Consider the following 14,973-nt stretch of genomic DNA (forward strand, 5'->3'; position numbering starts at 1 on the left):
GAGTTATGTCATCAAATAGTTTTATCATCTGCTGTCCTTTCAACAAAGCCAAGAGTACAACTGACTTTAATATTTACATATAAACATGAATAATAAAAGTTAATAACATTATTTTTAAGAGTCCGCATTAAATTGATAATTAACTATGGTCAGAAAGGTTTTGATGGAACATAGATATTTTGTTTTACATAAGCATATTATTAGTTACCAGGTGAGCTGTGTGGTCAATTAAACTTTGGTAATTTTGTGAGTGCTATTTAATATAGTTAGATATTTCATAGATGATGTCCATAGGTGAGAATCCACCTTAGATCCTCCTTGAGTGGGGAAGGTCATGGATTGAGTGGGGAAGGTCATGGATTGAGTGGGGAAGGTCATGGATTCAATCCCTGGCTGGATCAAACCAAAGACTTAAACATTGAAATTGCTAATTTAAGGGTTTACCACCTGTCTTCCTGGAGACTGTTACCTTGACAACTAGCACATGCATCAGTCTACTGTACAAATTAGGGTTCATAACTTTACATCCAGATCATGCAAATATATCACATTTAACATGTTCTGGTCTTGAATATGCATTAATAAATTGCATCTGAAATTTGAACAGACTTCAATACATGTACATGCATCCATACTTAATTAAGATCATGAAGATATAATTCAATTCAAAATTTTATTATTATTTTTTTTTTCTTCTTCAGAAATTAGAACTCACAGCTGATGAAAATAACCACCATCCAGGAGAACTGACCAGAACTACTTTTGAGGTATGTAGATAATAGTTCTGTAGTCCTTTCAATCAAGTTTTTAAAAATGCTAATTTTCACAAAATCAGTGTCCTGAAATCTTATATTGAGGTTCATTTGGGCATGCTACAATGTATGCCATGCAATGTATTTTTACAGCTTTCTCTAATTAACTTCCATTTACAGAAAACTTATAAAAGAGAGGATATCATTTATTAGCAATAGCTGATAGTTCATAGTGTTTAGTAAATTTCTTCTGACATTGTGCTTATAATTTTGATTGGGATGGATTGTCATGAATGTGTATACCTATATTTAGTAGGTAAAGTCAAAATACATCTGAGTATAACAACATTTATAAGATAGCATAATTTTATTTTCGCTGAGGCCAAATAAAAATATATGTGTGGTTCCAGTAACCCTACCGTTCCTACTTTTTCAACTTAAAAATAGCCTACCCTAAAGATTTTATTGTCATTTTTCATTAAGCACTGTTAAAGTCAGAATGTTGCTCCCATAGACTCAATGTAAAAAAAAACCATAAAATAAAAAAAAAATCTCTACCTACCTACCCTAACTTTTTTCAGATGTAACTGGAACCACACATACTTTTTTATTTGGCCTGAACTGTATTCGACCTTAAATTCATGTTAACGTATACCATGTATACTGTGGATTCATTATTATTTGTTGGATACCAATTTTGTTGGATTTCGTGGGTACAACCACTGAATTAAATGTTCAACAAATGGCATATGTTTTAGGTAGCAATACACAGTTAGGAGTTTAGTTTCGCATTTTGGCCCCTGTGGATTTTTCAAATAGGAAAGTTATTGTGTAATAAAATTCATTTTTAGACAGATGAGTGCTAATTTAGCCTTCAAAGATGGTTTATAAGTGCATCAAGATTATTTTTTACATGTTTTATGGGCTGTTTTCTGTTTGACAATCCGTATTTTCATAGCTAGACCGGTCATCGGTCCAGAAATTAATGTACTGTTTACAAACACTTTTTTTCTACACGAAGTTTTTGACGCAATTTTACGAAAAAATGAGATGAAAGACATATGATTTTCATTGGATTTGCTGAATGATATATGTACACAGTTTCAGAAAAGGTATTACTTCAAGCGATTGAAATTCTACTTTTAGCCCAAATTTTAATGCAGATTGTTGCCATGGATACACCAAAAAGATATTATATTTTACCATTTTATATACTGGATATAAAATCTATGGAAGATTCTGATTACATACATATGCCCATATATGACACAAACAGTAAGCTTGATATTGCAAGAAAGCAATGAAAATGGGATGGTAAAATTCATAAGGGCAAATTTTAGTATTTTTTCCTAACTGTTTATTGCTACCTTATATTCATGATAGTACAGAAACCTCAGCAAAACCACGAAATTAATATCCACAGACATGTAAGTTTTCCTTGAAACACACAATTTGTTTCCCATGAAAGTAATTGAATCCACAGTATTCATGCAAAATTAAGAAAAAGACTCTGTACAGGAAAATTATCATGTTTTCTAGAATGAAATCCAGCATTTTAAACTCTTTATTATCGGTGCATTACGTTTGCGCGCATTACCATTACATTTGCGCGCAAAAATCGTTACGTTTGCACGCAGCTTTTAATTACAATTGCGCACATTTTTTGACAGGTAAACTCAGGTAAATTATCTACTTATTTTAAAAACGATCACTATTCGTTGAAACACTTTTCACTATGAAATATTTGCAATGAAGTTAATTATGTATGCATTAAAGCTATACTACGGAGTTTATAATGATACTTTATGATTGGTTCTAGAATTCAATATGAACAAAATATGATTTGAATTAAGAAATATCTTCAAAATATATAATTGATAGTCATATTTATAATGAAAAGTAGTGTCAAATTGTGGAAACGTAAAACGCCGAAAAATATATAGTCAATTATAAATTAATTTAATTTTTATTTATATTTTTACCTGAGTTTACCTGTAAAACGAATGCGCGCAAATGTAATCAAAAGCTGCGCGCAAACGTAAAACATTTTAATCCCCAAATGCGCGCAAACGTAGTGGGCCCCTTTATTATAATCCAAGCAGTATTCCATATTTAATCCCTTATATTACGGGCATTACAGATGATGTACAAAGAGGGTTGGTGTATTAATGTAATTTAACCATGTTAGTGCAATATGTTGCAAACTTATAAAATTTAATATTGCATTTCAAACATATGTCAACAATTGCTGTACACTGTTGTGTAATATTATTGAATAGAGTGACATTTCTACCTTACTGATTTGCTCTCTATACTTTAAAAAATTTGTTAATAATGATCTTATATACCAAGATCATGTAGTGTTTAATTTTGGGGAAACACCACATCATTACTGTATCATTTACTTAACATACTTGGATGCAATATAAAGTGATTACTGTGAAACTGCAGGATCTATGGCTTAGTAATTTCAAATTTATAACTTCATTTCATTTCAACATGATTTTATTTGTACATGTAAAAGTACCTCAGAAAAGGTTTATGAATTTTCAATTAATTTATTCGTTTATTCAAAACTTTATTGGGTAGAGGATACATTGAGGTTCAGTGTATTACATGTTATAAATTCTTAATATAAGAATTGTGGATATTTTATTGAGGAGTGAACAGGAAAAAGATTATATTATAAGATTAGCATATTATAATAGCAGATTTTATTGAAAAAGAATCAGTTTTGGCAATTTTATTCATTTCATTCATAATTTATTACTCAATAAAATGTTATGTTAGCTTATATTGTTTAAAGTGAATGTTGTTGTTATAGGATTAACCCAATAAGTTAAACATACAGACAGTTAACATTTCTTTTCTAAAGTCCATCTTATAAGAGGATTAAAGGATTAGTACGTTCGTCTAATCATTATTGAGTAGAAACGATAAATCATCTATTACGATGCTGTAAAATGTGAACATACAAATATGCCCTTTAGCTGCAGTAAAGTCACTATTACCTTATATCTTACAATACCAGAGATATTTCTGTCTTGGAGTTTTTCACTTCAGTTCATTCCTCCCAAGTTTATGATATCTCTTTAGCTATTTTATCGCTATAATTCAAATTGCATGCTGTCATTTTGACACATCTTTATGGCTTTCTGACATTCAGACAAACTTTCAAATTCTCACTGATTGAATGCGGTTAGTGAACTTCATTTTTGTTGGACCAAAAAGTAAAAGGCCTTATTTCGTTTTAAATAGGTTATTGTCCACTCAGACATCATGAATGGTGGTATAGGAAAAAACATTCCATGGAAGTTTCTTTGAGTGGATATGTTCTAAGGTTTTATGTCTGTCTCTCAACCCTTTATATGGTACATTTCAAACCTATAGCAGACAATTACTCCCTATAGTCCAGCAGATAGGTGCAATATATGAAGGAATTGTGCACTTCGTGTTAAAAGCTCCAAACTTTGTTCAAAGATTCTTCTATCTATACTATTTAATTTTAGATATGGAGGCAAGCTGGAAATATTGTTAACTTCCGGTAAAATCCAAAATGGCGGATGCATGTTTAAATATCAACTTTTCTTAATTCTCTTTCAATTTTTTTAGTTTAAACTAAAAGAACTGATGTTTTAATTGATCTGAATCGTATTAGATGGGTTTCAGTGTTGCTGAAGCAGCAATGTGGATGAGTTTGGTTTACTTCCGGTCGAAATTTCATGTCAAAATTCAAGAAAAATGTTGACTTTTTATTTGCAAAAAACGAGAGAAATGGTGTTATAGAATCAGGTATTTATTTCTTTTGAGATCATTAAAATTCAATTAATATTGTGAACACTACTGTTTCATTATTACATTTGAATGAAGATAGACATACACTACGATAAATCAAGAGTCTTAATAACAATTGAAAGATGAGCTCTTAAAGATTTAAACTTATTGAGGCATCAGATAATCGAAGACCAGGTAGTTCGTCCCCAAATGTTGAAGAGGTTGACTGGATTTTAGTTCATTTATATGCTTTGGAATTTAGTGTGACATCCATTTACTCCGAATTAGTACACCATTTGTATAGGGACCAGCTGGTGACCACATCCGGTTGCAGGAATTTCTCGCTGCATAGAACACCCATTGGTGGCATTCGGCTATTGTCTGCTCTTTGGTCTGTGTGTTGTCTCTTTGATATATTCCTATTTCTATTCTCAATGTTAAATCTATAATTTGTCAAAATATGACAGACAAATAGCTACCAAGCCCTACACCCTCAAATTGTATCAATATTGGTGCTAGATATCTTACTTTGGCTGGAAATCTCGTTAAATACAAAGAACTTCCATGTTTACCGTCTACGACCCATCTGTATACACAATATGATGGCAGGGGTCTTCCACGTACTACGTACAAAAACATAAGACCTGCCATCTAAACACAGAACTAAAGAGAGCTGAAATAAGACATCGAAAGGATACAGATGATATGTAAACAAAACAAGCAATCGGAGCTGGAAACCCATCCACACCGTCAATGTGTACACTACTTTATTAGAGAGGCTCAGTGCTGGGGACCTCATTGTACAAGAAACGAAATATCATGTCCAATGTCTTGCTTATCTTTATCGACAGACATCAAAAGTCTCTAGAGAAGATGAGACTGAATAAGGAAGAGACGCACGAATAAGTCATGGAATCGCATTAGCTGACATCATCAGTTACAATGAAGATTCCATAACTGAAGAAGATTTAGCACCAGGATTCAAGATGTCAGGTTTTTACTATAGGCGAATAAGGAATCTAGATGTTGACATTGAAGACAGAGTTCATAATTCAAGATAAAAGAATAGACTTCTTACATTTTAAAATTATGGGTTGTTTGCCTGTGAGAGAGCTTTCACATGTTTGACAGGATGGAGATTTGTCTCAATGGCACTCATACAACTTCTTATATCTAATGCTTGCTTATTTACCTGATATTCAGGAATAAAAACAAGGGAAAGAGAATTAACTTGCTTTCAAAGATAATATAGAACCCTGGTTTCAGAAAGCAGATGATGATGCCTTTGACTAAAACTAAATGCAGAATTATGTTCCAAGATCTCTTGTAGCTCTTGTTAGTATGTTGTTGTATGGACAATATATAACAACCGACTCTTATAAGCAGGAAACACTAACGATTGCTTGGATATGTATATTTAACAGCTACAAACGAATCCTTAACGTTAACTCTCCAAAGATCCGTCATCATGCATCTAAAGAAATATGCACTTAGAAATAATGGTTCACTGTCTGACAGAACTTAACAGATGACCCATTAGCCCTGCGAAGATGGATGGCAGCTTGACAAGAAATGGCAAGACATGATAAAGAGTTTGAGAAGAGGGGCAAAAGATACCAGAGGGGACACTCATATATCGATTTCTTGATGAAGAGAACACAACTGACCATGAGCAGAAACTAAGAGCTCAAATGTCGTTTATCCATGATGTAGGTTCTGTGGTAGAAGAGATAGGAAATCAATTTCTTGAAGACAGCAACGAACTGCTTGTTCTGTATACCAATTAAAGATATAGCTCCCTCAGGAGTTGTTGATACTATTCGTCGTTCGTTGAAAAGAAAAGGGACTTTCCGATTTGATTTTCCTCTGAGTTTAGTATTTTTGTGATTTTACTTTTTAGAACCATTGACAAGATGTAACTATTGTAGACAATATAAAGATTGACAGTACAAGGAGACGTTGTCAAAGGCAATCATGCTAACCACTAAACTGATAGAGCTTCTCGAGTGTAGATAAAAACAAAACAGAGCTCATTCATTTTCTGTCAAATTAACAGATGGATGAACACATTTTCGAGATGAGAATTATTGCTACAGTTGTTACCGATGTATTAGTACTGATTTCATGTCATTGTGACAATGCAGCTGATATTTATGGGTTGCTTTGGGACTGGAAACCAATTCGTATACATTTTAATTCATGAGCTTGCTAACTTTTTAGGACAAGAAAAAGCATATGCATTACCTGTTTTCCATGCATTCACTGTATTCGACATTGTGGCATAGATCGCTTGTTAAGGTGAAAAAAAACAGGGGATACATGAATGGTATTGAATGGTGTCACAAGAGTATACACCGTTATGAGAGACCAGGGTTGCGTCCAATATCGTAGCAGCTACGTAGTGCTACGTAGATGTTTGTCTACTGAACGAGTAGCTAGTCTAGCTGATATCTATATCTATGTTGCAGCTAGGCTAGCTACACGTTCAATAGTCATACATCTACGTAGCCCTTTGCAGCCGCTACGATATTGGACGCAACCATTGTGAGTACTCTGAATGTCGACACCACAATTACGCAATTAACCGAACGATTCGTTATGCTGATGTTTGATCGAACAATATCAATGGTCAAGGATATTTAACCTTTTTTTGGACAACATTGCTTTTTTTTTATCAAACATATGTATTTTGTCTCTAAATTACGTTTACTTGTAATATTTTTTACCGGAAGTGACAAATTTCTGAATAAAATACCCCGAGGGTTTCAAAGAAATGATACATTATTTCAAACCATGAATACACAATAACATTATAGTCTACATAGCAAACTTTGGCTACCAGCTGTGAGATTTGAATAACCATTAATCAGTTATCAAATGCATGTCCGCCATTTTGCTGATAAAACCGGAAGTGGATCAAATCAAGCTTGCCTCCATATATTATTTTGTTTAGAATGGTCCAAACTATGTTTCTACCAAATTTTATGCTTTTAACACAAAGTGCACAATTATTCACCTATCTGCTGGACTACTAGTAAATAAATTGTCACTTGATTTCATGTGTCTGAGTTAAAGTCTCACCTGTATGCAAGTGGCAAGAGTGTTGGTCTTTCAATTTTTTTATCAACTTATTCACAATGTAGAATGTTCACATAGGGATGTTAATGCAGTGTGTGTGACTACTTAAACTTCCAGTATTTTTATAAAGCTTTATACTTCAGAAGGGAGAAGACCTTGATGTTTCATTTCTTGTATACAGATGCCCAATATGTTCTAAAGTTCTATCTGACTTATATTTGTTGTCCTTAAATTGACTTGAATATTTCAGTTATTATTAGTAATCAAGTAGCAACTAGTTGCAATGAGAATCATGTCTGTCAGAGAAAGACTTAATTATCATTTTGGTCTCTTGTGGACAGTTGTCTCATTGGCAATCATACCACATCTTCTTTTTTATATTAACCTGACCTTGACCTTATTTGATAACTCAGTAATCAATGGTAAGTGTTCAAGGTTAGGTCCAATTCTCAGATACTATAAGCAATAGGTCAACTTTATTAGGTATATACATATGCTGTACATGTCAGTAAGGCATGGTTCATTTGACCTTGACCTCAATTTCATTGTTCAATGGTCAATGTAAAGTTTTTTTTGTCAGGTCTGTTTCTTAGATACTATTTACAAGCAAAAGAACAACCATATTTGAATAATGGAACAACCACACTTGATGTATTGAATGTTGGACCATATCAAGGGGAATCTGTGACACAAATAAGAGTTCATACGTCTAACTTTCAAAGAGATGACATTATTTTTCAATGACAGGTCCCTTTGTCTTATAGAAAAAGTAGGTTTTGCATATTACTGTATATTCAAAATTATTCATGCGTGTATTGCAATTTTTCAAGAAAAGTCAAAAATGCAAGTTTAATCATTGCGATTTCGAAAAACAAACTGTGCACAGGGTTACGTTTCAGTTATCAGAATGTTAGTTCTTAACTATTGAGATACTCAACCAGTTGCAGTTTTTGCATTAATATTAAAAACCTTGCAATAATGTTCTGAATTTACAGTCAAGTGGCAATATTAGTGAGGGACTGCTATTTAATAGAGGCAACATGGAGAGCATGAAGATGGAGGACTGTAGTCTGTATATAATATTGAGACAGGCCCTTGTTTACAATAGCTAGTAGAAAAGTAAGCTGTTAATACTTGTGTCATTTGGTCTCTTGTGAAGAGTTGTCTCATTGGCAATCATACCACATCTTCCTGTTTGTTTTTATATGATGAAATTCATCATTCTAAACATTCAAATCAATGTTATGAATTTACAAAGTTAAAATAATTGTAACATGGACAAGTTGTATCTATCACAATGCTAGACATGCTTCCAAGAAGTAATATATTAGGAGAAAGTAATTTATTCAGTTTCTCAAGTATTTAACATGTTTAATGTGTTTAAATATTTTAAAAGTACAGTATTCTAACATAAATTAAACATAAGTATAGATTTAACATGATAAAACATTTATGTAAACATGGAAAAGTATGCTCACTGGTAAACTAAGCATAATATTTATAAAAAAAAACCATTTGCAAACATACCCAGCTTGAGATTTGTAATGTTTCCCATGATCATTTAATTTCGTCTTTTTATTTTAAACAGATTAATATGTTTATAAAACAATGTTCAATAGCGATTTGTGACTATTTCATAAATACTATCATATTTTCTACAAAACTATCATGACTATGGCACATTGAATTTTACACCAAATCACCATCTCTAGACATATATTTACAATTTCTCATTTCCCTATTACTAATACATTTTCCATTTATTGGGGCATATTAATAAGCTTTTACCATTCAAAACTTAGGTTGAATTTCAACGTCTTAACTTAAACATGTATAGTATTTAATGTGCATATTACTAATTGTTTTAATTAGTTCACAGTCTACTATCACAAAACTAGAATTCCAAGTGTGGAGCGAGCTATCATACATCAATGCTCTTTGACTTTATTTAGATTCAGAAATAATTGTGTGCAAAAAATCAAAAATTCTTGATTCACAGTTAAAAATCAGCAAGAGCATTTGTCTTTTTATTTTGCATTTCTTCTGTCTTGTTTTCCAATGAGGCAAGTGATATCGGCAGTGGAGTACACCTTTGGGTCTTTTCTGAATGTTTCGATTATTTTTGCTGTCAGTTTTTCAAAAACTTCTGAGATATTTATCTCCTCCTCAGAACTTATTTCAATATACATAATATCAAGATGCTCGGCAAGTGCTTCAGCCTTTTCACGGGTTACCTCCCTTTTCTCATTGTCATGACTCTTTGTGCCCACAAGAATGATCACTAAGTTTTCTGGACGAAGAGAATACTGTTGTAGATCTTGAAACCTACAAAACATTGAAAAATTTTAATAACATTAATAAACTTTACATTTATTAATTACCAGTACAATGCAAACTTGAAATTAACTAGCATCTAAGAAATTTTTGTCTGTTATCTAACAGATTTTTTTTCACATTTATATTTTCGTTGATGATCAGTTGTCAAATTTAAAAAAATCAAATGGTTATGATATTAACCAAAAAGTTTTGATATTTATATATTGTATTTCAGTTACAACCATCAAAACAACATCAGCAACACACTAGTTGACATTGGTCAGTTGTTGGCATGACACGGGTTATGTTCTTCTCATATATGTTATGATGGTATGATACTAAACCCCTCACAGGGAGGATTGTGCCTGATATTCATATGATGTAGACATAATTTTTCAATCAGTTTAATTGAAGTCTGGAGCTCGCATGTCAGTTAACTGCTAGTAGTCTGACGTTATTTATGTATTATTGTCATTTTGTTTATTTTCTTTGGTTACTTCTTCTGACATCAGACTCGGACTTCTCTTGAACTGAATTTTAATGTGCGTATTGTTATGCATTTACTTTTCTGCATTGGCTAGAGGTATAGGGGGAGGGTTAAGATCTCACAAACATGTTTAACCCCACCGCATTTTTGCGCCTGTCCCAAGTCAGGAGCCTCTGGCCTTTGTTAGTCTTGCATTATTTTAACTTTTAGATTCTTGTGTACAACTTGGAGTTTAGTATGGCGTTCATTATCACTGAACTAGTATATATTTGTTTAGGGGCCAGCTGAAGGATGCCTCTGGGTGTGGGAATTTCTCGTTGCATTGAAGACCTGTTGGTGACCTTCTGCTGTTGTCTGCTCTATGGTCGGGTTGTTGTCTCTTTGGCACATTCCCCAATTACGTTCTCAATTTTATCTACATGTATTTTCTGGTTTTATGTGAAATTATTTCTCATAGTAATAGACCTAAGCCCAAATTTTTAGATATCAATGTTTCTAAACTTACCATAAGGGTATATGTTCAAAGGTATTGATTTTAGTGACATCAAACATCAATAGACAACCATGAGCACCTCTGTAATAGGATGGTGTTATACTTCTGTATCTTTCTTCACCTATAAGTATCAAAATCACAATTTAATATATTGTCATTTATTTTTCCTGTAACTCTAGATCTTTAAACAAAATACCGTTTCATACATAGCAGAGTGTTTAACATGATTTACTGTACAGACACAGGCACTAATCTTTCCGATTTTTTCCCTCCTTATATACCTTAAAATAACATATTAAGGTATATATAGGAAAACAAATTCTGAGACAAGTGCCTGTGCGTGTATACAGATGAAGATCATAGATGGTGCACAATATCAAACACATAAACAGAGGAAGGAAATAGTATATATATTGGAAACAAAAGTTATCATAATAGGAATAGACAGTTTTTCATAAGAATTAAATGTCACTGCTTGGCTGAAAATACATTATTTTTTTAATATGAATAAGCATTAAATTAAAATAAGCTGGTACTATCTGCTTCTAGTGAGAAAGACACTCAGAAATCAAACAGATTTGAATGTTACAAACATGACAAAGACCTTCAGTCATGATTTCATTTCATGGTTGGAAAAGGCTACATTTCCATTATTAAATTTTTGTAAACTTGAATACAATGAATGAGGACAGTGCAGGCCTGATACTATTATTGAACATTATTCTTTCAACCCTTAGGACTATATCATTTATTTACACTGGTATTCCTTTTTTAGTAGCATTAGTTTTGGTCATAAACTCAAGTTGCTTTCCTATAATCACTATTGTTTTTCTCAATTTTTTACCAGAGGTCTATTATCCTATCTGATTAAAAAAGCTTTCTAGGTTTATATGCTGGTAACTTTATAATATGGTGAAACAGTCTGGAGGTATTTGACATAGGATTCTGGCCAAATAAAAAACACTGCCTTTAGAGACCATGGTCAAGAGGAACCTTGCAATATTCAAATCAGCTAGCTAGACCTTTAAAATTTACATGTGAAAAGGTAAATTTGATCAGATTATGGCATTATATATAAATGTCCCAATTTCTACTACTGTTACCGGTACTTTAAATTCCAACGTAAATAACTTATAAGAAAAACGTGATATCTTACAGATCGATGGGTACATGTTTCTTAATATATTATGTAGTTGGTCAGTTGATAAGATTGTATTCAGTTATGTCAGTCTTATCAAAATGGGGTACTGTGTACTGAAAATTTGAATGTTTATAATATATATTAATTTAAATTTCATGACAATATAGAACACATATTTTTTGTAATTTTTGTAATTTTTATTGATAGCAGGTCTTTACATAGTCTTTATATTTAAGTAATTCACAACTTTGAAGACACTGGGCAATTTTATTTTAATAATACATGTAGCTTGAAGTATTACATGAAATAAACAATGTGAAATATATCAAAGAGACAACAACCAGACCAAAAGGCAATGGGTCTTCAATGCAACAAGAAAAGCTACATTAGTCTGTTGTTGAAGACTGTGTGCTGACAAGTTAGATGTATTTTGGTTGTTTGTGTTGTTGGGTTGACGTCACAATTTGATATCTTCCTGCGTCATCTCCTTTTATTCATTCATAGTACACAGTTTTCATATCATTTCCTCATCATCAAGTGTCGCAGTTTTTACCTTGATCTACGCCTTTTAAAAAATTGGTTAGGTTTTCTTATTGCCTGCTTTTATATTTATGTTTGCCATGCCCTGATGACTATATACAAAAAAAGTTTAATATTTCTTTAACTTTTTGTCATCCTGATCATGCCGAAATATGAATTTTGGAAAAAGAACAAAAGCTAACTGTTCAGTGTGAGCCTAGGCTTCATGTTGAAGACCGTACGTTGACCTATAATGGTTTACTTTTACAAGTAGTGACATGGATGGAGAGTTGTCTCATTTGCACTTATACCACTGTGACATCTTCTTATATCTATAAAATCATGAAATTAATGCTAATTTTATTTACCTGCTGTGTCGAAAATCCTGAGTTGAACATGACTGTCTTGTAGCTGTATTTGTTTATTGTGGCACTGTTGGATTGCAGTAAGTCGTTTCTGTAGTACTAAGTCTTGAGAACATAAAGAACATCTACAGTAAGATCTGAGTAAAGAAGATTTACCTACAGTAGAATCTCCTAGCAGTATCAATTTTACATAATACTTTATTCTTGAAATTTCTGGTATTGATGATCCTTTACCATTAAGTGTCCAGTACAAGTCTGTCTTATCATTCCATTTTGATTTAGGCTTCAAGTTTGTTAGAAGTTCATTCATGTTTGTGTGTCTGTTGTATTGAAATTTATTCTGTTAATTAACACATGGTGTAAGTCCATAATTGTTTATCAAATGTTTAAGTAACGCACATAAAAAGGCACTGCTGTCCATTTCTATTATATGGCTTTGAGATAGATCTATGATAGAAATGTTAATTGCTCAAACATAATCAGAATCAATTTCAATTGAAATCTCCAATCATTTCCTTTTCAGTGACCACAATTTTATTTATAAACAATAAAGATTGTCATGTGGCTATTTAAACATGGTCATGTTTGAACTCAATGGTCAGTTTGAGATAACAGACAAAGAGCTTTACCATGTTCACCTGGGTTAATAAATATGCCTTGACCCACCCAAAGCCTTGAACTTCAAGGACAAATACCATGGATCAAAACACCTAGACTCGATCAATAAAAGCTTAAGTAAATTTATTAAAAGAATTTTTATTTCATTTCTTTAGCTTAAATGTATGCCTTAAGCTTTCATACATATATGTAATTCATGGTATGCTTTCAATACCTTATTCAAATAGACTCAGATTATGTTTTTAAAAACAATCAGAATAAAAATTTCAAAATATTTACTAAAATTCACCAAAATAGAGCTTTCAATGACTGTGTAGTGTCTCTTAATTGAACTACAAGCATGCATCAATTTTATGTTGTCAGCTGGTCACTACATTTGAAAATATCATAATGTGTAGTTGAATGTTTTCTCATTATAAAAATTTATTTAAGGAATGACTGTAATATTTTTATGCCCCACCTACAATAGTGTTTTCTGGTCTGTGCGTCTGTTCTTCTGTTCGTCCGTCCGTCCATCTGTCCATCCTTCCGTCCTTTCGTCCCGCTTCAGGTTAAAGTTTTTGGTCAAGGTAGTTTTTGATAAAGTTGAAAAAGTTGAAGTACAATCAACTTGAAACTCAGTACACATGTGCCCTATGATATGATGTTTCTAATTTTAATACCAAATTAATGTTTTTACCCCAATTTCACAGAAAAATGATAGTGCAAATTTAGTGCAAATTTCAGGTTAAAGTTCTTGGTCAAGGTAGTTTTTGATGAAGTTGAAGTCCAATCAACTTGAAACTTAGTATACATGTTCCCTGTAATATGATCTTTCTAATTTAAATGCCAAATTAGAGTTTTTACCCCAATTTCACTGTCCACTAAACACAGAAAATGATAGTGCGAGTGGGGCATCCGTGTACTATGGACACATTCTTGTTTTCTGTCTATGAAGGAATAACATAAAAAATTTGGTGCACACTGAATAACGCGTGTAGCAGGTTATTCAACAATGTACACCACATTTTTTTATATCATTTCGAATAGACTGATAAAATATTACAGTTATTTCTTATAATTTAATTCAAAATTCTATTTTAGACCGGCTTAAATCATGAAAAAACGTTGATGACGTCATGGTCACAAGACAAAATTGTGTCTATGATTTTATAAACAAAACAACGTCAGCCAATCAGAAGACGCGTTACATCCAAAATTAAATTATTCACATATGTATACTCATGAGGAATATTAAGTTTTTATACTGCCAATTCATTCTAGAATTCTTCCTTTATGTTTTATATTTTCAAGACTTTTGAGGAAGACATGCAAATACCCCACTGTGTTTGGTTAGTAAGGATGGTGGTAGTAATGCCATATATTGGATTGGTTTGAACCCATTTTTTAGCTCACCTTTTCAAAGGAACTGTGGCATCCATTGTCGGGGT

General features: G+C 32.4%; 2 protein-coding genes across 4 annotated transcripts in view; one reads left to right on the forward strand and one right to left on the reverse strand.

Annotated features, from left to right (window-relative positions):
* Window positions 1-14,973, forward strand: part of LOC139528252 (uncharacterized) — a 45,016-nt gene that overhangs the window by 4,433 nt on the left and 25,610 nt on the right. For all 3 annotated transcript variants that reach the window (XM_071324138.1, XM_071324139.1, XM_071324140.1), the window contains exon 2: window positions 702-767. In XM_071324138.1, coding sequence (XP_071180239.1) covers window positions 702-767 — 66 coding nt within the window. The remainder of the gene's footprint in view (window positions 1-701; window positions 768-14,973) is intronic.
* Window positions 8,932-13,273, reverse strand: LOC139528253 (uncharacterized). Its single transcript, XM_071324141.1, has 3 exons — window positions 12,929-13,273; window positions 10,913-11,021; window positions 8,932-9,929 (listed from the first exon to the last, which is right to left on the reverse strand). Exons 1-3 carry the CDS (start codon window positions 13,233-13,235, stop codon window positions 9,632-9,634), a joined length of 714 nt encoding a protein of 237 aa, XP_071180242.1. The 5' UTR covers window positions 13,236-13,273; the 3' UTR covers window positions 8,932-9,631.

Source organism: Mytilus edulis, chromosome 6 (genome assembly GCF_963676685.1).
Source record: "Mytilus edulis chromosome 6, xbMytEdul2.2, whole genome shotgun sequence".
Lineage (NCBI taxonomy): Eukaryota > Metazoa > Mollusca > Bivalvia > Mytilida > Mytilidae > Mytilus > Mytilus edulis.

Excerpts from the sequence above, each read along its gene's own strand:
- LOC139528253 (XM_071324141.1), bottom strand. The coding sequence starts at position 13,235 with ATGAATGAACTTCTAACAAACTTGAAGCCTAAATCAAAATGGAATGAT. Across the intron at positions 11,022-12,928 it reads CAGGATTTTCGACACAGCAG|GTGAAGAAAGATACAGAAGT; the intron begins GTAAATAAAATT and ends TGATACTTATAG. Across the intron at positions 9,930-10,912 it reads TTTGAACATATACCCTTATG|GTTTCAAGATCTACAACAGT; the intron begins GTAAGTTTAGAA and ends AATGTTTTGTAG.